This window comes from Chanos chanos, chromosome 1 (genome assembly GCF_902362185.1).
Source record: "Chanos chanos chromosome 1, fChaCha1.1, whole genome shotgun sequence".
Lineage (NCBI taxonomy): Eukaryota > Metazoa > Chordata > Actinopteri > Gonorynchiformes > Chanidae > Chanos > Chanos chanos.
This window is the reverse complement of record NC_044495.1, coordinates 16769659-16797445: the sequence shown is the minus strand read 5'-3', so window position 1 is coordinate 16797445 and position 27787 is coordinate 16769659. Positions and strand designations below refer to the sequence as shown.

The 27787-nt window shown below is 41.1% G+C and overlaps 1 protein-coding gene across 4 annotated transcripts; it reads right to left on the bottom strand.

Annotated features, from left to right (window-relative positions):
- Nucleotides 1-304: 304 nt before the first annotated feature.
- Nucleotides 305-27731, bottom strand: slc38a4 (solute carrier family 38 member 4). Of its 4 annotated transcripts, none has more exons than XM_030789602.1 (16): nt 27659-27731; nt 16734-16939; nt 16301-16394; nt 15890-16005; nt 14084-14157; nt 13868-13960; nt 13514-13595; nt 13250-13332; nt 13058-13116; nt 12056-12319; nt 11762-11841; nt 11221-11321; nt 10751-10875; nt 4516-4660; nt 4297-4394; nt 305-3936 (listed from the first exon to the last, which is right to left on the bottom strand). In XM_030789602.1, the coding sequence occupies exons 2-16, from the start codon at nt 16844-16846 to the stop codon at nt 3832-3834; spliced, it is 1632 nt and encodes a 543-aa protein (XP_030645462.1). In that variant the 5' UTR covers nt 16847-16939; nt 27659-27731; the 3' UTR covers nt 305-3831. The 4 variants fall into 4 exon arrangements, with proteins under 4 accessions (XP_030645462.1, XP_030645464.1, XP_030645463.1 ...); XM_030789604.1 differs by lacking the exon at nt 27659-27731 and adding an exon at nt 21091-21108; XM_030789603.1 differs by lacking the exon at nt 27659-27731 and adding an exon at nt 20046-20169.
- Between the last annotated feature and the right edge of the window lie 56 nt (nt 27732-27787).

Sequence of the window (27787 nt, the reverse complement as noted above, 5' to 3'; positions counted from 1 at the left end):
GAATGATTTACCTCATGGGAATAAATACTGACCAGATATGGAGTCTGGAATCTGGATTTTATTGTGAAGAGCTAAATACAGGGACATGCCAGTGTTAGAGTTTGGGAATTACATCTTTAGTGTAGCAGAAAATGGTTTGCACAGATCTCCCACTACTCTGTTGGGTAAATGCACCACTTTCTGTGTGATTACATCCTTATGGCCTCACATATGGGAACAATCCTTTTACATTTCTTACAAGTTATTTCAATCAAGAAATATCAACTCTCATATCAGTGATTTTGGAATAAAGCACAAACAACAGTTTCACTTTTAATTTTTTTATTTGTAGTGTTAAATAACTGAAACAGCTTCACCGATACAAAAGTCCTCCTTGATATGACAAATGTAGAGGAGACAGTGGGTCCACATGAGGCACACTGTAATTGGCAGAACAGCAGACCAGAGGCACAGTTTGACTGGGACAACAGTAGGCCACAGAAACATAAGGCTGACTATTTTGCCAAACTCAATCCCAAGAGGCTTCTCCTTGAGCTTTATTGAATTTTGCCATGCCCTCACACTTCAGGTGTCTGACTGTTTTTCTCTACAACATCACCAACAGTTTTTAAACAACAGTAGCCCACGAAAATGACTTAGGCAAACATAAATAGAGATAGAATAAATATTGAGATATCGGAAGTTCAGATAAGTTAACGTAGCCTCATGATGAAGGGGGAAAATTCAGTAACATAGAGTCACCTGTGGATTGAGTTTGTTACATAAAATACCTGAGTGATAACCAAGGCACTGTTCTGAGGGATCAGTGAAGATGAAGGGAAATCCGAACAGATCAGGACACAGCACACAGTGTCAGTCTGTGAGGAAAATTAGCCTCTCAAAACCAAAACCATTTCTGATTGACTGAATGTTTCCTCTGTCTGATACCCTAGGCACAATAGTTTCCCTCACTGCTGTATGCATCTGTAACAGGGGACAGACACAGGCTGGGACATTGATAAGAGATGTGTTGCACTTAAAGACAGGTTCTCTTAAAGATTGAGATGATCACAAGCTGCAGCCTCACTAACATCCTGCTGATATTCAGTCTAGGTGAATGTTGTTCAATCTCCTCCTTGCCTCCCTGTGAAAGCAAATCCCAGAGAATGCTGGGAGGACTGGCCTCAGTGCAGAAACAAGGGATTATGGGTACAAACCCTTGGTCTTAAGTCTTAAAATTCTGCATGTGAAGAACTTTACTACATGTAAAGGAGAAGAACAGCACCTCCCTTCATTTTGAGAGGAGAATCAAAAATGTGCCATATGGCCATTTCCACCTCAGCGGCTACAGCATGTACCTTTGCAAGCATGAAGCTAATCAAGTAACAATTCAAAAAGGAAAAACAAAACAAACAAAAAAAAACAACACTTCATAATTTCATTCATCCTTAAAAATGGCTATATGAGAACGGAGCAATAGAAATAGGACTTTTCTACAAATTTACAAAGCAAGCATCCAAAGACAGGAACATAAACTAAACCTACGACACGTGACACTAAAATATAACTGGAAAACACGCAGGGTGCTGTTCCTTCCCACTGCCACACAGCGTCTCAGTAAGTGTACCATACAACAGATTATTTACAAAGCATATACAATTGTCAAAAAGACCATGTTTGTAATTCAAAACATGCACATAATATACCATTTCATCTGAAATATCCATTTGTTTTATGTCTAGATCAACAAAGGATCTATAAATATTGTCCACTTTGGCTGGATTGGTTCAAAACATACACAGATATCTGCAATGTTTCGTTTGAACGCTTTTCAAAGTTTCAGCATGGTGATTGATGCACCCAAAACAAGGACATGCATTTAGAAACAAGGCAATGTTGTAATAATAATAAAAAAAAAAGAATTCCGATTATTCAGAAAGCCACTGACAGCTAAGTTAAGCCTTTCTTGAAAAGAACCTTTTAAATGAAATTATAGGGCAGTTAAATAAACCTATGGGGACGGGAGGGGAGGGGAGGGTGGGGGGTTGAAAGGTGATCACTCCTGATTTTTTTAATGCTAAGAGAGGTCTTGATGGGCCACTAAGCTCAGTTATTACAGTGTTTTTTTTTTCATTTTTGAACACTGGGATATACCAAAAACAGGGGATCTGAAAATGGCACTTAACAGTTGTTAGAAAGCTGGTACCTACAGTTAGGTTCACTTCTGGCACATTTTAGAGATTATCATTGACGGATGAATAGATTATTTAAGTATTACTTTAGCATGAAATAAAGTTATAAGCTAAAAAAAAAAAAAGGCATGAGAAGGGCTGAGATAAACGTAACCCTAACCTTGACTTTCCAAGACTTGGGGAGAAATTATCTAATGCTGATACTACACATTTGCTTGACAATTTTGAGCTGTTTTATAAGTAAAGCTGTCAAAAACAAACAAACTTATCAATGTTTTATCTGATATGTAAGGAATCTTGAAACAAGGGTGAAGAATGCAGCAGCTTATCTTGTCTCTGTTGTGAAACTGTCATGAACTTATCACCTCGGTAATTTCCAACAGGATGAAAGTATATCTGATAAGGATAACTCCGGCTGCCCAATGACTCCTAGCACTCAGTCAGATTTGACACAAATATGGCTCACAGGAACTGTCCAGCATTTCAATATTTCAGGCATTCAGCTCACACAACAAGCTGAAACTACTGACATATGATCAAAGGTCCACTGGACACTTTGTCCAAAGTGAGACAAACACGAGACCAGTAAGAACCATCCATTTTTTTCTTGCATAGATTCTATTGACACAGTCATGTTTGAGTTTTACAAACAGCTAGAAAAAGATGAGTTAAAAATAACACTATTTCTGAGGCCCTGCTCAGTGGCATATAAAATTACAACAGCAGTTACACAGACTGTATGATTGTCTGTCTATGAAAAAAGTTTTACATATTTAAAAAAATCCAATTTTGCTAATAATCGAATGGACCTTTTCCTCGACAGTTAATCTGGAAAATGATAGCACACAGCTGTTTCAAATACAAAAATTAAATGGCCACGACTAAATGAGAAACATAATATTCACTGGTAAAAATAATTATTTCATTTTTGTATTATTGGTTATACCCTATTTGGCTGCCTTGGGCCATCAAAAATTTGTTTTTTTTCTAAAGACAGGACAAGCCAAGATACTTGTGAGGACCAATGGCATTAACAGTGAGAAATGTGTTCTTGCATGTGTGTATATGCAGGCCTATGTGTGCATGAACTCGAATCATAATCATAGACGAATCATAGAAGTGCTCTTTGTACATACATAAACACCAACGCTACCTCCAAAGGTATGGGGGAAGGCTGTGCTCCTACAGTATCCTGTCACTGTGGCCGTCCACAGGAATTCACTCCTTCAGGTGACTTAGCTTTACAGTTAATGAGATTCCAGGTCCCTGTTAGCTTCACCTGTGACTCACAGGCTGGAAAATGCACTGTATGGCAAGCATCCACCACTCTGTTCCCTATCACTATGGCAACAGTTACTATTTCACATCTACATTCAATCTCTAAAATGCAAAATGATCTTTAAGTACTAAAAAAAAAAAAAAAAAAAAAAGCAAGATAAGAACGCATCTACTATCAGTCAAAGAAAACTTATTCACCAGTTTCAAGTGTAAATGGAGTCCATTTGTAATACTCATGTGCAGGGGCATGCTTTAGCAAGTGGCTGTCTCCCAACACATAAAAATACTTAGTCTGTGGATTCTTTGGGGTAGTTGAGGGGGGAGGGGGGGGGGGGGGTACTGTGAGTCCAGCCCTTTACTTCACAAATGTTGGGTTGGTCGATTAGTGACCTCCTCCAGAGCCTGGAGGGTTGTGGATCCAGTCCAGAACGATGAGGGACAAGCTGCCAATCATGAAGACAAAGCCCACCACGAGGAAAATGGCTGCCTGCAAACACAACCAGAGACACCATAAATTTAAACTACAAGCTTGGCCCAAGGTAAAAGATACAGTCAGCATGTATTGACTTCAAATGATTTACAAAAAAGTGTATATGCCTATTTCAGAGGCGGACAATCTTCCTCCTGGAGAGCTGCTGTTTTAAGCAGGCTTTTGCTCCAACCCTAAAACCTTTATGCTTTATTCAGCGGATACAAGTCTGGAGCATCCTCAGTATATTGCAGTCAAGTAGATTACCTCAGGAGCGGAACAAAATTCTACAGGAGAAGAACTTCCTGGCCGTGGTCTGACTTTAATCAAACCGTTTTTTTTTTTGTTTTTTTTTTACTTTAATCTGTGCAGACTTACGGAGATTTTCTGAGGGGAGCGAAATGGTATGCTCTTCACCAAGCGTAGGTAGAAAGCAGCCGGTAAGATAAAGATGAGCATGGTAGCTGCCGAAGCACCTGAAGAGGTAGAGGAGGTTTATTACATGGAGAACAAAGATCATCTCATTCACAGTGAACCCATATCCTTGTTCCATCCCTAAACCCAAATGAGTAGCAGAAAGATCTCTGTCACACTCACCAATGAAACCAAAGATATCTCTGATTGTTGGGACAAAGATGACAAGCATATTGTTGAAGGCAAGAATGGCAACAGCGATAAGGATGTGTCTGATCCAGCTGAACTCTTTTCCACTGAACATCAGCGTGATCACTGAGGAACGGATCTGAAACATAGAACACAAACACGTAATTTAGGACTAAAACTCACACACAAATATTTAAAATGTTTCAAATTAATTTTTTTTGTAGTTTTCACTTAAGATAAATATGCAGGCATTCAAAATAACAAATTCTGACTTTTGAGCACTATAGCAATGAATCTGTTTTTTAGAGTCATTTGGGAAAATACTGTCTAAAAACATCAGGATACTTATTAAACTTCAGTGTAAGCCTACTCATAAATACAGACACAATATATTTTTGTAGACAGCCTACAAAAAGTACATAACCAGGAATTATAAGAGACTTGGAGTGCTAGTAGGACAACTCTTTATAACTACAAAATCAGATTTTTTTTTTCCAAGTGGTCTTATTTCCGTAGAGAAACAGGATATTGTCTCTGAAGTACTTAAATACAAATAAATTAAAAGAAAATAATTTTGCTCTGAAAACACCCCCCTCCTCAAAAAAAAAAAAATCCCAAACCAAACAAAATCAAACGAAACAAAACCGAAAACACGACAGAACTTAAATTAACAGAAAATGAAGCAGGATAATGTGAACGAGAGATGGTATTACTGTAAAAAGTAAGATGACACTGGGAAGGGGAGTCGACTTTTTTCCATGACCATAATTAACATAACAGAGGGTTTCATTTCTCACTGAAGTGGGTTGTGGTTCATGCCACAGCTCCACACTACAATCAGCCTTGAGGTTTATGACATGAAACCTAGGGCATGATTTCTCTCAGAGAAAACCAAAACAGAACAGATTTTTTTTCTTGGAACAAAACAAAGCCAACAAGTGCACATAAAGAAACACCTTTTTGAATAGAGGCTAATAACTGCTAGAGTATTAGAGTGTAACTGAACTTAGGAGCCCAATCGCTAGCACAGTCCAAAGTGGGTGAGAGCTGATTGGTTACGGCTAGATCAAGGATGCACAATGTGATTGGTTGAGCGAGGGCACTGGGGTAAAGTTCAGCCATGTCAGGTGAAGAGGAGTTGTCACCATAGAAGCAGCCACAGGACAGGGGGGGGGCGGGGGCGGGAACAGGGATAGAGATTAAACTTTCGCTAAACCCCATGTAACCGTGCTCTAGTATTGCATCAGCCAACACAGGGGAGGTGTGGCAAAAGGGTTTTCTGGGATTGAATGCTGTTCAGAGGCTCTCCTAAGTTTGTTAGAAGTCCATGTATCGTTAAAAGTTATTAGTGGGTCACGTTTCAACATGAAAGTTGGGCAGGGCTCAAGTTATAGAAAGTCAAGCCAGAACACCCACTATATAATACAGGAACAAAGGAGGCAAGACACCCTGATTATGGAGGATTATGATAAAATACCTGGCCTTTGTAAGACAGTTCAGGTAACTGGAAGTCTGTAGCATGTGTTTATCATTCGCAAACAATTTGGTATTTCTGATCCATGCAATGTGCCTGTTATCATGCAGGGTAGAATTTAATTTTCTGGTTTATTCATTTTAGCCCCTACTTGTTCGGTTACAGTGCAATCATCATGAAAAAGTGCTCTTCCCTGAATTTCTTAAGATTCAGATGTGGATAAAAATTCCACCAGGCCTGCATTTAAGTACAAAGCCAGTGCAATAAGGTAACACAGCAAACTGAGGTCACTCTCCTTCTGGTTCTCTGATATAGTGGGGCCGTAGTCTGGTTGGCATCTGAGTGTGACATTTCCGTAGCTTCAGCAGCGTCGCCTGCAACTATTCTGCACCCAGTGGTGAGCTCTGACAGGGCTTTGTAGCTGCCAGTGGAGGCGCATTTGCAATATTTACCCAGCATCCCCCTCTGTTCCTCTCTGAAGGCTCCCACTGAGGTGAAACATGTGGCAGGGGGCCATCGCCCACCGTCTTAGACTGATTTAACAGGGTTACTGGAGTTTAACAAGGGATCTTAACCTAATCTGAAGTTGCCCCAAAGTTTTCACTTTTCAGTTAAGCAATGTCTAACTGATGTATTGTGAAATATATCATATTATGGAATATTACATGTCTGAACATAATGATTTAAATAATTGAAGTCTTTAGTCAGTTAGCATTCCAATAAAACAAAAATTCAGCCATGCAAATGGTTTCAGTAAGCCACAAACTCATCTACTGTGGTTTGCTTGTACTGGTGAGCATCTCCCTGCAGCCTGAAATTTGAGACCAGTAGTGAGTTAACACCTGGAAGCCACTGACTCACTAAACTGGCGTATCAGAAAGGACTCTTAGCCAAATACACCTACAAAACCCATAACGGGCCTTAACATGCCTATCATAGAAAACCTCCTAGCCTTATTACTCCACTGATCTGAATGGGCATAGAGCAATAAGTTAATCGTGTATTGGATTAAATGATATTTCAACTTGAATTAGAGGCAGATCTGAAGTGAAGTTCAGCCTGGTTTATCTGTGGCAGCTTAGTTTGGAATTACAATGAGAACAGGTGATGGCAGAATGTTTAACTATGATAAATCTAGTTCTGTATCAGTTTTTAACAAAAATGCACTGCCCTGTTGTGACCTCTGGGTACAAGGCTCCTTCTGTCTCTCGTCTACCAAACCTTGCATCTGCAGCGACTGCCTAAAGCCCAAGTGGATACACTTGGAACAGTTTCTATACAAAAAAGGTTTATTGAAAACCCTTTGACTGCAATACTGGCTTTCAATCAATACATTTAAAAGGGAAGTAACACCATACACACAACGTCCGTGTCCACAAACAATGACTCATAAACTCCACAACCATGTCTGTTTTGTCAGCACAAATTCAAAGGTCAACAATTTCCCAGGTTTCCTTTTTCACCCCAAAAGTGTAAGTTATCAAAAGAAACATTGCACATATTTACAGGACCTACACTGCAGTCTGTAAAACTGTTTTGGCTCTGCCAGCATTTGCACTCTGTCTTTGTTGTTGTGCCAAGGCCAAAGTGGAACAGTGGTGAAGCAACAATACTCTTTTTGGCATTAAAGATCGGTGAACGCCCAACAGACCCATGGGAATCAAAATGTCAAGACTAACAACTTATATCCTGACATCAAACTGTCACAGAGTAACCTTTCTGTTTCTCTCACACAGTGTGTTCTGCTCTGGCTTGTGTTTTATTGTGTTGCATTAGTCCAGGCTTGTCTGGGGGGGGGGGGGGGGGGGGGGGGTTGGGGTTGTGCACTCTTTTTGAGGTAAGACATCCTCTGTAACCCTGGCTCACTGAGACATAAACCCAATTCAGAAGGTTCAAATAAAATTTGGTCCGACCATACAGTGTGTATGGTCCACTTATCCACATTTAACTTTTTAGAAAACATCTGGCATTCGTTAGAGACATCAGTAAAAACTGACCCACTTACAAATGCAAGTAAAAACACTGACAAACCACGCCAGAGATGCTGGATTTGCTGGTTCATATGTGCTGCGGACAATTCAATTTTAACTTGCTTCGGGGAGTTAAGAATGTCCAAAGTGATTTGCACATAAAAACCTTAAATAAATTAATCTGAACTGCAGTTTTATCTCCCTTCTACTCTGATGCCTGCTGTGGTAAACTGAATCCGCGTGGGCTACGCAGCCAGTGCCCCTAGTGGTGGCATAATGCTACCATCTTGTCTTTCAAAGGGCCGAGCCATAGTGAGGATTGTTCCTGTCTGACCGGTGGAATATTCCACTGACTGAGGGACAGAGCGTGCTAGCGTCCTTCGCTCTACACCACCCCCTCCCTCTCAGTGCTTCCACAAACCCTCACAGCTGGAATTCCAGCACGGAGAAGTGGGTGAAAAATCGGGAATGCAATCTCGACGCGCGAGACAAGCTGAGCTTAGAGCGACAAGATCTGTATGTGTATGAGAGTGTGTGACGGCAAACGCGTGTGAGAGAAACGCGTTAAGTATGTTACGGCCTGACCCCCGACACACAGACAACGCCTTTTACTTTCATCCCAACAGTCTCCTTCTCTTTCTTGCTAGCCCCTAGCATCTCAAATGCTTCTGTAGTAGCCCCCTCTTGTGGCCATTTGACAAAACAGATGAATCAGTTTTCATGAGGCTGTAACTCACAGATGACACGACACTGCAGATCAGAGTAATTCAGAATCCCCTAGCACCAAGGATGACAGCAGATACAGACTCCATTAACATGTAAACCTTAAACAATCTATGATCTTATCAAACTAGCATTTGTTGCCATTATATCATACACAGCAACAAATTCTATGGACCATCTAAGATTTTCATTATAAAATGAGAACAATTCCATGAAACATAGTTAAGAGGCCAATGTAAGGATGCATGTGTCTAAGCAAGAGAGAAAGGGTGCCTAGAGGTGCTTCTGTGCTTACAGTAAACATGGTGAAAGGAACCGTCCCTGTGTGTGTATGCATGTGAGAGGAGGGTTGTGAGCATATCACACGCTTCCCTCTGCAGTGTGCCCTGTGACTCAGACTAAATGAAGGACTATGTATAGCCCCTACCACTAGGCCGCAGCAGGTCCTCAGGACTTGCGTCTGTAGGTATTTCTGAGACACTCTCCCCGCCTCTCTGCTGTGTGCGCGTGCGTGTGTGTCTGCATGTGTGTTATCTGGAGTGTCTCTAGTGTGAAGATATTACACAGCGACTTTGCTGAGTTCTATATTTAAATTTGACTCTAAACTGAGAGACTGTTCGGCAGTGAACTTACCCACAGAGGAGTGGGCAAGTACACTGGGACAGAATGTACGCCGGCGATGGGCAGGTTTAGGGCCGGGTGAAGGGGCTAACAGTGACTGATTAAAGGAGTAAGAGCTGGCACACAAGAGCGCCATCATGATCTCTGTACTGCATTTATGGGGCTGCCATCTGGTCCTCTCGACAGAGAACATAGTGCACTTTTCAGTCTGTAATAACTTAAGTCAGTCTCTGAGAAGAGAAACTGTCAGCTGTCCAGCATGTGTGCCCCTGAGGAGTAAATCCACAGGCAAATGAAGGAATGAGATTAATTTCATTAGTCAAAAGGAGAAATAGCATTCAGTTTCTACAGCAGTCACTGAGGTACTTCAGGGCACGATACATCCCCCCCCCCCACCCCACCCCCCCCCCGGTGTGTGTGTGTAGGTTTTATGTAAGGGCGCTTACTAATGTAACTGGATGTCCCATATCATACAGAGCAGTCCCACATTTTGAAATTTTAGTATCTGCTTTACAGCAAACACACATAAGATATCAGATCAGATATTACACATCACATAAAGCTTGAAAAAACCCCATATGCTTCCTGCATATTTCTGTTATTAATTTTGAAATGTGTTCACATGAATATTGAAACCCTTTGAAACTTGCCACAGACAGCAAGTCATGTGTCTGATGCTGTCTGATCGAGATCAAATCTGCAATGAAAGAAACTACAGAGCAACTATGACCAAAAGTGCAAAACACTATATTCTGTTTTTTTCTTCTCGAAGGCAATTTTGACTTTCAACGACTGATTTAAACAAAACTAAAAATTTATTTCACTAAAAATTTAAAAACTTCTTAGGGAGATGAAGGGAATGTCAAATGATAAGCTCAAGGTAATTACACCCGAGTATACTGCATTACAGAGACAGGAGAAAAACTGACTCACTTTCCCAAAGAGAAAATTACAACATTGTGGTAAAAGAAGGTGAAAACGAGGTAAAAGAGAACAGCCTTCATATATCACTCTATTAGGGCATGCATCTCTGTTAACAGTCAATGACCGCATGCATCTCTGTTAACAGTCAATGACCACTTGAAAGTAAGCCTACGATTATAAAATGAATGAATAAGTTAAAGACACTACGGTCTTTCCAGACATCAAAGCTTTCAAAAGTAAAAGAACAATGAAGTGGATGCGCTATAATTGTCCAGGTGAATCTGTGAAGATAACAGTGTTTTTTGTTTTTTTTTTTTACTTTGGCCGCAGCTGACTTAAAGGTAACTTAGAAAAAAAAATCTGTCCTTTATTGTCCTGCACCAGAACATATTGATATCCCGCAAATGAACAGTTAGGACTTCGTCTCCTTTGTTCTCACAGCAAACAGGATGATGGCTTTTGTTCTGTGCGATAGAGTGTGTTTGTTGGGTTGTGTGCGTGACGTAAAAGTACTCACGGGAAACAGGACGATGGGCACAGTTAGTGTTACCGCAGTCAGCACAGCCAGACGCACCATCAACAGCAATGTGTCAAATTTATACACCCTGGTGAAAGTGTGCAACAACTCAGCCTCCACATTATCTGTGAGAGATGGAACGAGAGAGAGAGTGCAGTGGGTAAGAAACAGTGAAAAATGAAGATCAGGATGTGCTGACAACACACATTAAGTATAGCTTTAAAATCAGCAGGAAAATGAATCAGCAGGAAAACATTTCTCACACAAAGACAATGTATCTACTGTTCAAACTTTACAGTACTTATTTTCCTCTTGTTTTCCTCACATTTAAAAATGTGTGTGACTCAGCATAAGCATTTGAGATGTGTGCTGTCTTTCTGTGTCAAAAATGGGCTCTTGTGTGTGTGAGGGGCATTCGGTTGTGTGTATGTTTGTGTGTGTGTGTGTGTGTGTGTGTGCGTGTGCTGTACCGTAGAAGGTCAGGTATCCAAACAGGGCTGAAAACATGTACATAGTGAGCATAGCCAGGATGGAGAGATTGGACACGTTCTGCATCTTCCGCCGAGAACGACTGTGGCACACAAACACAAACACACACACACGTCAAAAATTAGAGTCATAGCAGCTTCTGTAATGCTATACGTCAAGTCTGACGAGCGAGCCACTGAAGAGTCATGAGTCTTGTGAGCCCATATTTACTGTAAACAACTCAGCTGAACTTAACAAACCCAAGAGGAATCCAGCATGATTTAACAGAAAAAGACTCGCTCACCACAGGGCTCAAAAAGACATTAGGTTACACCAGCTATACATCAAAAGGCTTTCACTTCAAATTATAATATCAGAACTAAAAACATTCAGTTCTCTGTTCGACAAGATACTGTCATCTAAGGCTGATCGGTGATGATTTGAAATGGCTTAGTTGGCACTTAAACTGGTGCAGTTAGAGCTGCAGGTTTAATAACATTGCAATGTGAGTAACGGGATTTATAGCTTATAGATTTTACTCACTCTTTCAGTTCACTGTAAATTGGCAAAACCTCTGGGTGACATACAAATGCAAAAGCCAGGATTGGCACGCTGTATGCGGTCTGCACAAAACAAGAGAGGAGAAAATACAATTCAAGATTAACTAAGCTGCGCACACACACTTGTGACCACAACTGTGTGTGATGCAATCTACATTACTGCTCACATACTTACAGTATCTTCAGCTAACAGTGTAACAGACTAACAGTTATATATTTCATATACATACACAACACATGTATGGGTGTCACATGCGCACTCCTGGAGTTCACCCACCTGTGAGTTAAACACAAAGTACTTAGGTTTACACATGTCTTCATCATCTGGGTGGGGTTGGTAGGTGATGGAGGTATGGTGTGCATCAACTTCATGCGAGTCCAGATGAGCGTTGTTCAGATCAGCCCTCGAGAAGTCCATCACCGCGGTACCATTATGAAGAGCATGAGGACCCAGCGGAACTGAACTGTTCACACTCAGGTTATACGGTTGCTGGTCCAGAAAGGTTATTGGGCAGGGTAGTTGAGTCTTCTTATAGATTAGCTGATAGGTCCAGAAAGTGAGAAAGAAAGAGAGCAAGGAGAGATTTAGAAAACAACAAAACTGCAGTCGTGGCCATTTCTCCAAAGCAGAGACACTGTCATTACTGTAAAATAAACCTATTTTATATAAATACGATATTTGTCTCCTTGACAAATTACTGAGTCTAACAGAAAAACATCCACATGACAGTCTGTGTAAAGGCAGTGTTTCTCTTTTTAGACAGAGCTCCTGTTTTGTGGCAAACGGAGTCTTGCATTACAAATGTAATAAAATTTAACTGCCATGGTTCTGCAAACTCAAAAGTGCAATCTAATATTGAAACGGTTAGGCAAAAACAAAAACATAGAAAGTACTGTCCGAAATCAATTTCCAACAATGGCCTGAAGTACAGTCACTAATCTAGATTTATACAAGCACTGGGAGCATATCCTCCATATCTACCACAACAAAAATCACCAAACAGTTTGTGTTTCTGTATGTACTTGTCTGTTCTTGATGTTTTATTTGTATTAACACTGGTAACCAACACAACAAGCTACGTGCCACATGTCACGCTTCCCTTGTTTTCCCAATCTTTTTCATCATCACTTGTCAGTACATTCTTATGAAAAAGGGCGTGTCCTTTTAACAAGGATGATTTCAAGCTCCCACACAAAGTTTTTTTTATGAGGAAATCCCATATAGTACTGGGAAGCAAGTTGTCATATGACCAAGTCATGCACAAAGCACAGAACTCACCACACACAGAAAGAAGACCATACAGGAGAGAGAAAGACCACTGGTGTAGCCCAAATAGCCTGAAAAAAAAAAAGTTACATGTCGGACATGTGAACTTTGAAATACTAATGCTCCTGAAACCCGTTTCTTTTTCTCTTGCAATACTCAAGACATACACACACACAAACACACACACACACACAGTGGACTTACCAAGGTTCTTGAGAAGAGACAGGGGTAGGATAACCCCGACAGAGACAAATACCACCAGATAATTTCCATTCAGGTACCATTCGCTGCAGACCAATCACACGAGAGAGAACGTCACAATCATATCAGCTAATATACTTTTTCCACAAGGTCGTAAACTACTCAACATTATCCTCAGGGAATGAGATAAAAAGCAAGATCAAGTTACAGAAATTCTGTTCATTTTGAATGACTGAAAGTGCTAGACACACGTTCAGAAATCCTTACCCAGAGTTCTGTTCCAGGCCCATAAAAGCTCGTATCACCTCAGGGAGCTCGTACTTTACTATAAACAGGTAACTAGACATGGCTGAATATGGATAAACAAACACAAACAAACAAACACAGGGCATTAAGATAAGACACCTGAAAATGTTGAAAAAAACATGTCAATTTACAATGAATAAAGTGACTACATTGAGGTTTTTTTTACTTAATCAATTCAGCACATGTGTGTTCACAGTTTGTGTAGACCAGGAGCTCAGAGCCAGTGTAGGGTAAAAAGCCAGACTTGGTAGAGTGTGGGGTCACCTGGCTAATAAAGACTAAACAGTTAGCGCCTTTTAGATCACCAGCTCTCACCTCCTATATTCTGAAGGGTTATTGAACCAAAAGCAGCCATTTTCCCTGGCCATCCAAAGGCTCTTTCTCCCAGCTTCTCATAGATGAGTGAACCTATGAGATGATCATCCAATCAATACATATAATATATGCAATAACTAACACATACACATATTTTTTGACATTTTTTTTCTTTTATGAGAGTGTAAGATAATAAATTCAAACTCAGATACCTACCTCCCTCTTTAGCTGTGACAAGCAGGAGATGGACAGAGTACAATGACAAGATGGCCACACCAAACAATAGAACCCTAAAGACAGGAAACATGAAGGTTTAAGAATTTAAATTTTAAAATATAAGAAAACATTTACTCATGAACTACTACATGAGCGGTGATTAACGATGTGCCCTTGAAAAGTGTTTTTCACAGCCCATATAGTTTCTTGTTTCTTTGTCTTTATCTAAATCTTTATTTCAACAGGTAAAGTCTTATAAAGATTGAATGGCTCTTTTGCAAGAGACATCTGGTCAAGAAGACACCATAAAAGACAACTGTCAAACATCTAGTTATGTTTGCTGTTTAAACCATTTCCATTGAGCCCGTGACAACTGCTTTCGCACAGTCTCTTGGCAACAGGCGGCAACACTGATAAAGCTAAAATTTGAATGGTCGATCCCAGAGCAAGATGCAAGCCAGAACTAAGTGTCTTAACTGACCAATGACGCCCCACTCAGAACACTTGGAGCAATGAAATCTAGTCTTACACTGGGTAATTCATCATGGTGACTGCAGCAGCTTTGAAGAACCATATGGAAATGCATCTTATTTTAAGCATGTCACGCCACCCTGTCTCAAATAAGCCTGTTAAGTAATCTGTCTCAGTTCAGTCGTTTGCGGCACGCAACTTTATTTTTGCAGCTATGTATGCATTTCCTGTACAGAGCCATCAATCACTCTATTTTACTTATAGAGTCTTGCTGTTACTGCATGTTCCAGAGAGTAATTCAGAACAGAAGAGGAGAGAGTCAGTAAAACACAATCAGAATTTCTGACGTTATTCAGAGCACCCCAGTTAATATGAAATCGAATTGGGGGGGGGTTGGCAGAGAGAGACAGACAGAGAGAGAAAGATGGAGAAGGTGAGAACACTCTCTTTACTGTGTTTCTGTCCGCTCTTGAAGAAACCTGATACTTTTTTTCCTACATGCCAGTAGGTCAGAAATAGACAACTGACGTGAGCAGAAAACAGAATGAGCAAGAGGGTGGGGTGGGGGTGGGGACAGAAAGAGAGAAAAAGAGAGAGAGAGAAAAAGAGAGAGAAAGAAATAGATAGAGATAAGGAGATAAATAGAGGAAGTGATGGGGCAGGGCAAGGGTGTTGCTGGTGTGTGTGAGGATTCATGATGACGGGAAGTTCTTATCCTTTTTTTGACCTTCTTTCACGTGCTATGGTGCTGAAGTGCTTTAACTGAATAGGTCTAACTGAAGGTCTGGCCAGGCGCCACCAGCTGTTAAACCAGTGAGCCAGTGCTAGGTCTTTTACCCCCCATGGGGAAGAGGAAGAGGCCGGCAAAACGGAATTCCTGGTGTAAAAATAGAAGCTCTGTCTGCCTGAACTTTCGGCATTTGCACCATAGCTCACCCCTACGGAGCATGCTCTCCCTGCACGCTGACCTCACTGGGCTGCTGTGTGTTTCTGTGTAAGGGACATGGGATTGGCTTTGGCTTCAGCGGCCACAGGTCCTCCACAATAGGCTAATCAATAACTTAACCACTATCATTAGCCTTGGGGACACGTGAGTCATTCCAAATCACACACCTGCATCAGAAAGCTTGAAGTTTTCCCAAAGTTTTCTGTATAAGCATTTTCATAAAGGAAACACTGCCTACAAGATAACTTTTAACATAAAAACAATAGAAGAGTATTTTATCTATATGGCGGAACTCTATAATAAATCACAATTCCAGAATGCGGTACTGATTTTCATATTATTAGCTGGAGGCTAGAAAATACCTTACCGACAGTTACTGAGAGACTTACATAAACAGAATGATGCCAGTGTTGGCCACGGCAAAGGAGAGGCCCAGGATCCCACTGCCCATGATGGCATTGCTCAGGTTAAACACTGACATCCCAAAGGAGGTATGGCCTGGGTGCTGAGAAAAAACGAAACCAAAAGATCACGAGAATGAGCAATTAAACCAACAATGTCAATAGTGGGTGTAGTAAGAGGAAATAATGGAGATAAAAACCAAATGATTTTCAGAACCAATTAGTCACAAACACCCCACTGAGAATTTAACACTACAAAATTCCTGTAACAGATATGATTCTCATTTAAACCAACTTAAGTCACAATGTTTGGTCAGACTCTGATTAGGATGGTACACTGAGCACATGTTCTGTGCGTGGTGTGTGTATGACCATTCTGCTGTGGCACATTATTCTTACATATTCTTCATGGTATTCCTCAAACTTCTTCTTCTTCATGATTCCATTACCAAGAAACTTTTGACTTTCTGCATCATCCTCGTCCAAAAACTGACTGTAAAGGTGAAAACAAATGAGGAGTGCGTTATGAGTGTTTATTCAAACCGATCAACTACATTAACAGATCAGAAATGGTGGCAAGATCAAACCATTTAAGTCCAATGGACAGTTTACGCTTACCCCAATTATTTTGCCAACAACAGCTAGAAACTCACATTTCAAAAAGCATCTTTGAATATGAACAGCAATTCATGTTTTCTAAATAATGCTACTACGACCTAAGTGTGGAATCACACGGAAACAACTGGTAGACCTTGTCCTTGAAAATGAATGAATCAGGAAGGCAGCATAGAGTGTATGAGGACAATAGGCTGAGGTTGCTCTCAGTGCTAACCTGGTGATGGTGGCTTTCTCTGGGTCTACTGGCTCTGTGTAACGGTCATCCAGGCTGTCTGTGCTTTCATCATCGGCCTCGGTGCAGACCTTCTGCAGTTCCATGCGGTCCATAGTGCGGTGTGAGAGAGTGTTCGACAGTACCAGGTCCAAGGGAAGCTACAGAGGAGAGGAGTTCCTTATCTGGCTTGAGGGGGCCGGCGTGCTCTGTAAACAAATGAAGAGGCGAATGCGGTCAAAGGGCGTTCCAGGGAGCGTTCTCTGACCATCCAATGAGAATTCAGACGACTCTCTCCAACAAAAGGGCCACCAGGCACTCTTACCATGGTTCGATAAGATTAATAAAAGAAGGATGGCATCAGTAGCAAAACCACACAGAAAAGGAAAAGATGCAATGTCAAACTTCCTAAAGTGGAAGGTCACATGTAGTTGTGTCATTTATTTACTTAGACTTAGAGTTAAATTTATGCAGGCTTTTTTTCATTTTAACTTGCCCCTAACTGTTTGAAAAATGGTTGCATCCATGTCTTCATGTTGGAGTATTGAAGTGTGTGCCCTAACTTCTGAAAAACATTACTATATTAGTATAAGAACATATACGTAAGCAGCAGCCTTTATCTGGAATTCAAGGACTAACTAGTGTACTGTGTCTCTAACCCTGAAAAAAGCCTCAACACACTGCCAGTCTTCAAAGCCAGCTTGGAAGCTTTAAGAGAAAAATCTCTGTTAAACGCTGTCTAATTGATAAATTCTGACATAATGTAAGCACTCTCTGTCATGAGACGGGACAATGCAGTAATGGCACAGCCATTCCTGGAAGACTCACGTGTTGGATCACATAAAAGACAGTTGTCATCTGATTTAAAAAACAAAAAAAAAAAACAACTAGAGTGAACACACTATCTGCTTATTTGTCTGTATCGTTAAAAGTGATTTTTCAGAGTGTGCGCCTGCTCTACGTCAATTACATTCAGCACAGAGCAGAACTACTGCCATCATTTAGAAGAATAACCAGAGCCAAGTTCAGAGGCGATCCAGCAGAGGGGGTAGCCTCCTGTTCCTGCTCCCCAGTCCAGGATGATGGGAAGGATTACGTAAGACACAGAGGAGCCAGTAAATAAGACAACTTTGCCAAATGATGTTAAACACCCAATTACCAACAATTCTCCTTTTTTCCCCTCACACAAAGCCCTTATTGACTGGATTTACGTATGAAGCCAAAGCCATTTACAGGCTCCTGAAACAGAGAAATGGAAATCTTTAAAACTTTCCACTGTGTGCCCTGTGCTTGGACCGGACATTCAGTGTGAAGTGTCTCCAGAGAGTGGAGAGGTGTGGTCTGTTTGCAGGAGCGTTCGAAGAGGCCCCTTGTTACTCCTGTTTGTCATAGAGACCAATCAACATTTAATGAGCGATGAGGTTTTTAGTTCATGTTTAGTTCTACATTTTTGTTAATAGTTTCTTTTGTTCTCTACTTCTGAACAGATACTTTGTCCTTCTCATCCTGCTACCAGAATAGTATGTTATGGGAGCAGAACATTTCTTCTAGATGGTTCTCCATTACGTGTTCCAATTTGTCTTGATTACACTACATCCTACCATACACAAAAGGGATTTATGTACTTGCCAGAATCATCAAGTAAAGCAATCATGTAAAAAAAAAAAACACCTCTGATATTAATTCATTCTAATTATAAAGAGTTTGTTTCCTGAAAGTTCTATGTACTCAGCAAATTTATGATGTTCCCTTTGGCATAAAAAGAAGCCAATCCAGTAAAACCAGCAATCCCTCCCTGAATGTAACAGTACACAGAGAATTTACGTAATTCAGTGGATATACATTGCATATGCATATACAGTATGTACAATGCATATACACTGGAACAAAAATACATACCACATTACAACAATCACTATTTAAATCACTTAAATTCCATGTACTGCAAATGGCTGGCTTATGCATGAAATCAACACATCAACACAAACAACGGACGACTGGTATAAACACAGAGAAAGAACCAATGCAAATGGGTCTGCGTAACAATTTAACCAAAGGGTTCACTTTGTGGCTCATAAACCATTAGTACAATAATCAGATTCATATTTATAACTATGCTACATACTTAAAAAGGTATGTGCAAAGGAAGGTCTGATCTGCATATAAAATGCACAGGGGGCATTACTTAGAAGCAGTTTACATGGATTTTACTTCCATTAGCTGATCTCTGGACATACACCACACACACACACACACACACACACACACACACACACACACACACACACACTACTTTGCTCCCATGACTGCTGCTGTAAAGAATGCTAACCAGCTGGGTGTCACTAAGGGTCCTTTATGACAGAAAAAACTCACTCTTCAAAAGCGACACTGCAATTTGAGCTAGCCCTTGCTTTCCTGAACCAAAGAAAACCCACACCAACCATAAATTCACTCTAACACACATCCTCAAAGTATAGGACACACATTCACTATCTATCCAAGACATCTTCTGCCCTACTAATCCAAAACCATTTCCCAAAAGGTCTTTACCCCATGTAACCCTGTTAATATTCTAATGAGTACTGTTTGTTCACCTTTATGAAATAAAGTTGAGGAAATTACTTACACAGAGAGAGGGAGGAGTAGCACTGAACTCACAATTGCTTCTTTTTAGAGCTGCAGGTGAGTGAACGCTTTAAAGAGCAGAGGGAGGGCCCTACTCAGCCACTCAGGAGCCTCCATTTCAACTGCTTGCCCACCCCATCGTGCCTCCCTCCTGCCCCGTCTGCGTCATGGCAGAGCAGCACACAGGCTTCTAAAAAACGCAGCCAAGATAACAGTATATTGCATCAACAGCTGTTTTGCTCTGACTGGCTTGAGGGGGGAGATAGTCAGGGTGGCTGTACGATAGGGTGCTTGTCCCTGGGGCCATGGCACAAAACACACTCACATATGCCCACACCCCAAAACCCTCCTCCTCAACACACAAACATACACCAGGACCCCGGGAGGTTCAGCCCGAGTACATCCAGACACAAGCAGGAGGTAGCTCTCCTGTGCTTTTGGGAGGCAAAGACTGTAATCACCAATCAGCTCACACGGTTGTGTGTATCAGTGTCACAATGCAAGGTCACTCAACAAGGCGCCCAGGATGCATCACACAATGTGCAGCTCTTATCCAGCACTGTGAATAGGACATTTTCCAGCAGAACCAAGGTACAAAACAAAGTTACATTTCAGGTGTCACTAGGAAATAAAATTATTAAATAGTGAATGAGACTTCCTAAAATAAATACTGAATACTTAGTGACTTACATCACTAGACAACTTCAAGGGTGGAGCTGAGCAAACCAGCTTCTCTGATCATTATATCAACAGGGCTTAAAAATGTCACGGTGCTCATCTTCAAATCAGGGCACAAAGCATCCAAAGAGTGCATCTAGAAGTGGAAACCCACACATAAACACACACTCCACAGCCTAAGCAAAGCAAAGCAGAGCACTGGGCCATGATAATAAACAATTCAATCTCAAATGTAAGGCAATGTAAAGAGCATGCCTGCTACATGTAATGAACTAAATGCAGTTAAGCAAAGTTTCTGTATTGCAGAATAAAATATCCACCACATCTACCAATAGGATATTTGGCAAATAATATACACCATTCCAAATGATTGAATGATTCCTTAAGACAACAGATATCAGTCTTACTGTTACTGTCCAAGTCCACCCATCTCAAGAAGAAAAGAACAATCTTGTGCTGAGGGGCATTCCTTATATGGAGGCACAGCTCTCAAGAGCTTTGGGTTTCCATCACCCAGCCAATCACAGGCTCTGACCAAGGGTTGAGAGGCACTGCTCAGCTTTCCACCAGAGCCTGCACAGGTCACACAGGGCAATCAAACACATCACACTCAAACACAAGCCGGTAAGGGCCACCACACTTGGCAAAGAAAGCAAAACACTGAGCTCATTGTGGGGCTGAGGCAAGTGGAGGATGACTGCCACTCGGGAGCACAAGTCTCACACACAGACACACAGACACACACACACACACACACACACAAAAGGCCTGATCATCCATGGAACATCATTAGTTAGGTGTCCCAAGACCTATCAAACAAAACTGAGCATTATAAAATACCTGTTTCTATGTCACAGAATCCTCCAATGACAGGGCAAGAACAGTCTGAAGTGCTCTTGTCTACATTACACACCTGGACATACAGAGCCAGGTTGCTTCCAAAGACAAAATGTTCAACTTAAACTTCCAAATGAATGATGCCTATTCTCACCTCATCTCACCTCTTCTTTAAACAGACAGACAAAAAAAGCTTTTCTGTGCCACTGTAGCTACTTACTGTTTGGAGATGTTCAAGTAGAGGTGATTCCACTTGTGAAGATGGTAAAAGGTGATTTTCCACAGACTAATGCGCATCCTGGCATACTACAGGTAAATAAAAATTGCACAACTTGTTCCCATCAAACACTGATCAGAAGTGCCTTTTGCCTTTTATTTGAACTTTCTCTCATGACATTGATCCTCAGTTTGGGGACGTCATTCACTCTGTCCCAAAAAGCTAAGGCTTGGCGAAGCGCACAGTGCAGATGAAATATAGAGGGTAGTATCTGCACAGTCTCTGGGTCAGACCAGTTCACTCAGAATACCAGTGAAGGGTCAGTTTATTTACATACAATAAAGGACATGTCTGCTCTCTGTGAAACAGAGATTGTGCTCCTGTGTATACCATAACAATAAGGTGTCATAGACTGTAGGGACCCATTTAACTGTAAATATACAGTTTAACTTTTATTGTTTATAGGAAAAGTACTTCTGTCATAATCCAGAATTTCAGATACATCATACACACATCAGCACTTTAACTGTCTCGAGATGTTCAGTAACGAACTCCAAACTTCCGTTTAACCTGTGGATAGTTAACTATCCGAAAAGTTGGAGCAGTGTTGCGTACAGGTGAGCAGAGTGGCTGAGCTGGGCCAGGGGAATATTAGCTGTCATGAATACCAAGTAAACTGACTTCGTTCTGAATTCAGAAACTAATCTGGGATTCCCCCACCCCTCAGTGTAATGTTACATTCCACATGTTGGCTCAAGTGTTTGGATGGGTAGGGCAGGACCGTGGTCACTCCTGGGTCAAACTTCAGGACAATACTGTTATTAAAAATACTGTAGCCATTAGACTACACAACTTGCCTAAAATTATTCAACCCTTATCCATTTATCTGTGGGTTTAAAGCATTTACAGCCACTCCATCTTATCAGAAGGTGCCAGACAGCACTTGTTTCTCTCAACAAAAAACAGGAAACAACTTGTGAGAAAGCACCGGTGAAAACAACTTGAGAGATTATGCGTAACGTTTTTCTGATGAATTCTCTGCAGCTACAGGTATCTGAACTTTGTTGTTTAGACAGGGCTGTTCTAACAGGTAAGTGAGTCCAGAAATGCAAGCCCTCTTATGGGTGTGTATCTGTGAACTGCCTCTGGTGTGGAGCCTCTACACAAACATTTCCCAAAAAAGCATTAGGGGCTTGCAAGTTCGTTGCTTCACTTTTTGGTGACATGATATTTCTCATCTACTCTCAAAAAGGGGGAAGCTACCGAGTCTAAGAACTTCCTGTGCAATTCCTGAGTGTTCGTCTACACATATCTTACCAAACGTTATTATGTGCTGAGACAATAGTGTTCAAACCTGCAGCTTCTGGCCCATGTCTCTGAGTATGGCACATGTGTTAAACTTATTTAACTACTGAACTTCCAAAATTTAAAATGTCTCTTCACCAATCATAACAGGCAGAGTACAAATCAACACTGCCTACCGATGTGACACAGCTGTTACAGCAAACATGCAAAATAGTTCCACTCCTCAGAACCCTGAATCAGATAAGGATCTCAGTGGCATATCTGTGAGTGTGAGTATACACGAACTGAACTTAGTTCCTTGTTTGCTAATAGTGAGTCAAATACCACTGAAATCGAGTATTTTTCACAAGACTTCTCAGCAGATGCATACGCATAATTAAACTGTTGTTTTGCTTGTTTGCGCCAACTCATTTATCCAAAGGTCCCAGATCCGTGTTTTCCATTTTGTTAATCAAAGTTATCTGGCACATTCACACACACAAGTCTGTAGCATACTCAAGCACAAGTTCGTAGCCCAAGTCTACCATATCAAGAAAAAGATTCCCGGACAACAAAAAGAGCAGGAATATTTATGAGCCCACAGTGAAAGTTGCTCAGGTGACTTTCTCAGTAGGTAGTCCCTAAAGTAGAAGTAAAGATGTCCTGAAAACGACTTTCACACCTTTTTGTAATACCAGTAATTCACACACACACACACACGCACACGCACACACACTTAAACATTTCTGAAAGGCAGAGTGAGAGTGTAGAGGCCCACTTGCTCTAAACCTGGACACATTGCAAAGCTGTTTTTTTTTTTTTGATAATGAAAAAGAGAAGGCAAATTTAATGATCTCATCACACACACACACAGACACACGCATACACTTAGACTCATCCGTGCCTATGTAAATTTAAAGGAGGAACAAACCAGCATTACAGGTCTTTCCAATATCTGCAGTCAATGTGTAAGAACATCTGGTTTGTCCCAGTTGTTGGTGGCCTTGGCTGTTAGAGCTGTGTTCAGGATCTTATCACACATTATCGATCGGTTCATCGTTTATGACATCCAATGACACAGCACCCGTGGGGAGCGGGGGTGTAAGGAGAGCCTGGGGTGACCGCACTAGGGGGGGGGAAAAAAAAAAAACCTCGGCCTTGAACTGCACGGTTACGAAAATGGTCGCACAGAATATGCAATGTTACACTTATCACTGCCAAGCAAACTTGCAGAACAAACTGGTTTAAGCTGATGATGTATTCACAATGGTTTGCATTAAAGTCAGATTTGGCCTTGGAGGCAGGCAAGACCCAGCAAGACTGTTTAGAGCAGCTGAAGGTCAGGATATCATCATCACACACTAAAACAAGATCAATGGCAAAGGTCAAAGTAGAGGACTTTACAGAACATTATGGGACAATTTATTTCCCCGCCACCCGTGGTGGACTGGTCTCACGGCAGCAGGGACCACATGTGAGTCTTGTTGCTCCTATGTGTCTTTGAGATCAAGTTCCAAATGGGATCTGTCTGCACTGTGTCCTGCTGTAGAAAATGGCAAAAATGACTGCTTAGCTGATACTCTATGATCTGAAACATGTTCTTCTTTATCCTCCCATGGTTTAATCAGTTGCCTGTAGGATCAAAAGTCAAATTTTCTGTCTGTAGTACAATATGTTTACTTTACATGTGGTTAAGTGCAAACGTCACAAAATTTTGCAATGAGGATACTGCACACATTAAAACTGTGTTGGTTTTGCCTCTGTTGTATCAACAAATGTTTGTATGCCTTGTGTGTTAAACTATATAAATTATTTGACTGAAACAAGATATCTGAGTAAGATGAAAGCAAAAGAGAAGATCAAATGTCTATTACATAAAGGGTCAAAAATACTGCACACTCTTGTAGACCCACCAGCCTGTTCAGCTTCTGAGTATGTTTAAACCTAGTTTCACAAACATTCACAAAGAAAAAGGTTTGAAGTCTGCCCTTGCTTGCAAAGTGTAGGAAATGTCTCTTGTGTCATCCAACCAAACAGACAGACAGATCAGAGCAAAACAAGCCCAGTCCTCTTGGCTATCACAGACTGGGGCAATTGTGGCCTGTATGTCTCGTCTGAAGGTAAGCACACTCAACACACCTTCATACATAAGAGCCAGTGTACAGCCGGAGTCAATTTTCCAACGATGCTGGTGGATACCCCCTTTCACATTTGTACCCCACTCCTGCAAACCTGCCTGGACAAGTGTGTTCACATATGGCAGGTACATCCTGCAGGGGCAGAATGCGACGTTAGCTATGCGGCAGGGGATGTGTTTGTTTTGAGCAAAATGGCAAGTGAACAAATCTCATCAAGTGTTGATTTGCTGATACCATATTTATAAATTACAACATGTTTTGTAGACAACTGGTGTTATTACATACGATGCTGGATCCACAGAGATGTGTCCATGACATTAGAAAACCACTGGGGAGAAGCAGAACGACTATAAAGAGGCTAAACTCAGAGCATGGTGATACATCATCAAAATCGCCATCCTCTTATCTGGCACGGCTATGGCTTCCTTCCCAATTGACTCTATCTGGAAATTTTCCACAAAAGGTTACCAGGTCTGATCTTGGGAAACTGCCTCTCCAGCCTTTCAGAAATTACAGTTCTAATTCGCGTTCACAAATGGCACTGTACCGAAAATTTGCCGTAATATTTAGAGACAAAGCAACATGTGTGAAAGTGGTCTAGGCAAACCCCTCACCCCGACTCCCTAAGGTGACGCTGGTTTAGATGAGGTTGCATAAGTTGACACTACTCACTAGTGATCCCCCTGCCAGAGATCTGACCCACATTCATAATGTGAGACTGACTGGCAGCTGAGTTCTCACCGCTGACTCTTAGTGAACAGTGAGTTCAGTGTCGATACCTCTCTGTACCGCTGTCATGTACGAGTATGAAACAGCTCTTCATACAGACACACCTGCATTCCACTAAAAAGCCAACAGAGGCCTAAAGGGGATCTGGGCTGCTCAACCTGCTGACGGTTAAAACACTACACCTGTCCATCTGAAACTATAGCATGGGATGCCAACATTTCAGTGAGAGTTCATTCAAATATCTAATTAATAACATTGCTTTATGTGAGACGATAAAAATGTTAAAATCACAATCCAACTGTGCTTTTTAGTCACTAGCATCTGACATACATATATTTCAGGTAAACAAAATCATTAATGAGTGTTCTTTTTTCTGGGCTCAGATTAGGTTAAGTGACTGACTACATCCCACTGGCAATGGGTTACCTTGGCTTGGTCAAGGGCTAAACTTGATATGTACTTGGAAAACCACTTTCAAAATCAGTCTGCTGAGTTTAGTCTGATGCAGGGCAGAATACTTATTAAAACGTGAGAGGTCAGATTACAATTAAGCATATTCAAGAGCATATCTTGCATTAAATTAAAAGAAAAAACTTTGGAGAATACAACGCAACTGCACTTTGTTTTACAAAATCTCTATATTGAAGTACTTGAGCACAGGGAAGAATTTATCTGAACCTATATAAATATAGACATGTGGTTTGTCAGTCTGTATAACAGAGACTTGGCTATATTTGCACAGTCTGTGTTAAGATAAAACACAGACAGATGCTTGTTGCATCACATCCTTCCTGTTACATACTAGTCCGACAAAAGGTTTATAAGCCAAGAAACACTATTGTTTGCCTGCAGAAGTACACAGCACATACCACCATGCACTCCCCACACCTCCTCCACCTTTAGGACTTCCACAATCTTTGTCAAAGTTTAATGGCTCTGTATTCATCAGATTACGAATGAGAGATTGCACACCACTGGGCTGTAAACGCACAACCTGTGTCTGCTTTTCACTGTCAGGTTTTGCTTTAACCTAAATTATAAATCATGCCTAACCGCTTGACACATAAACTGACCAAAAACACACCAGGCTAACAAATCTGAACATTACTCAGTGAACCAGTGTGTTTAATTGTGAATAAAGAGTAGGGAACTGCTCATGGGATTTGTAAATTCATGTGCCCTCTTGAGGCAATCATTGGTTGATCTTCCGCAAGATAATTTTGACAACATCTCTGAGAAACAAGTCCAGAAACACGAAGTCATGAGAAGGCATGTTTAGCGTTAACGGTAATGAAATCAATATGCTGGGGACAAAAATAGATATTACGATAACCTACTGAGCGCAAGGCTATTTCAACGCTTCACACTAACCCCAGTCTACTTCAAGACTCATTATTAGATATAGTTCTCTGTGCGCGCCAACACCGCACAAAATCAAGTGTTCAGCGTTACTGGGAGCCTCCCATTGCCGGATATCTGAATGTTCCAGACTGCTACAATTGAGCGAAGCACGGGTCTCTTAGAACGTGTAGTTCTCTTTCCTCCTTTACGAGTTTTAATGGTACGAAATACGGCAAGAGTCCAATCTCCTGACTAGAATGACCACGAAATTAGCTTTCTAATAGTAGGAATCAGGCTGTTAATCCGTGATCCGTTAATCCAGATAAATAATTCTAAACTGTTCAATAATGCTTGTTCCCCGCACCCAAGAACGCTGTTTCATTAAAACAGATCACCCACAAAAGAGCGTTTATTTTGTTTCATCCTTCAGCCACGTGTTTTCTCTTTCCATCGTTTAAGATATATTTAAAGGTATTCAATAGTTTAATATTTCCACGTTTCATAGAGGGTGTATCCGCGGAAGAACCTCGCGAACCACGCGCTAAAACAAACCTTTTCTGGCGACATTATCTCGAAAAAAACAAACTCAGCTATAGTCTAAACGACAAGTATCTTTCATATGATTGTGCTGTAACGAACTCAGTTTAGAGATGCAAGGGATTTCTGACTGTTCTCACAAAATTACACGGTGTAGACCACTTATCAGCCTAAATTGTAGCCCAATGTAACTTCAGATAGGAGTGTGATCCTGCAGCTGTCTTTGTTTGTATTTATATAATGATAAAGGGCAACTTTTGTCAAACCCCAATAATAAAAAAATATGCACCAGTGGTTAAATTTACACTCCATACAAATACATTTAAAAAGAACTAAATCTACTCAACAAAACAAAAAACATGCATGACTGACAGTAGCGACTGGCGTCGGCGAGGCATGCGGATATAAACAAAACTGTATATTTGATAGGTTAGGAAAACGGAGTATCAAAGAAATTCGTGCACTCGCATGTACAAGTCTCAACTCATTTAAACATACTCCAGAGAAAGCACCAAACGATTAGGACCTGTGACTGTACCCACCTTACTTATAGGCAAACTGCTGAAGGCACTGGGTCTGGACGCGCAAAAGCTATGATGACCTCTTTAGAAGATCATACCCATTTAACAGGAGGAAGACAGTGGAAATTTCCACAGCCACGGCACCCCCCC

Bases quoted from the DNA above. Each gene is read 5' to 3' on its own strand.
- slc38a4 (XM_030789602.1), bottom strand. From the start codon at position 16,846: ATGGACCGCATGGAACTGCAGAAGGTCTGCACCGAGGCCGATGATGAA. The intron at 11,842-12,055 runs GTGGGTGAACTC...TGTTTTGTGCAG, and splicing joins ACTTTGTGTTTAACTCACAG to ACCGCATACAGCGTGCCAAT. The intron at 4,395-4,515 runs GTGAGTGTGACA...CTACCTCTTCAG, and splicing joins AGATATCTTTGGTTTCATTG to GTGCTTCGGCAGCTACCATG.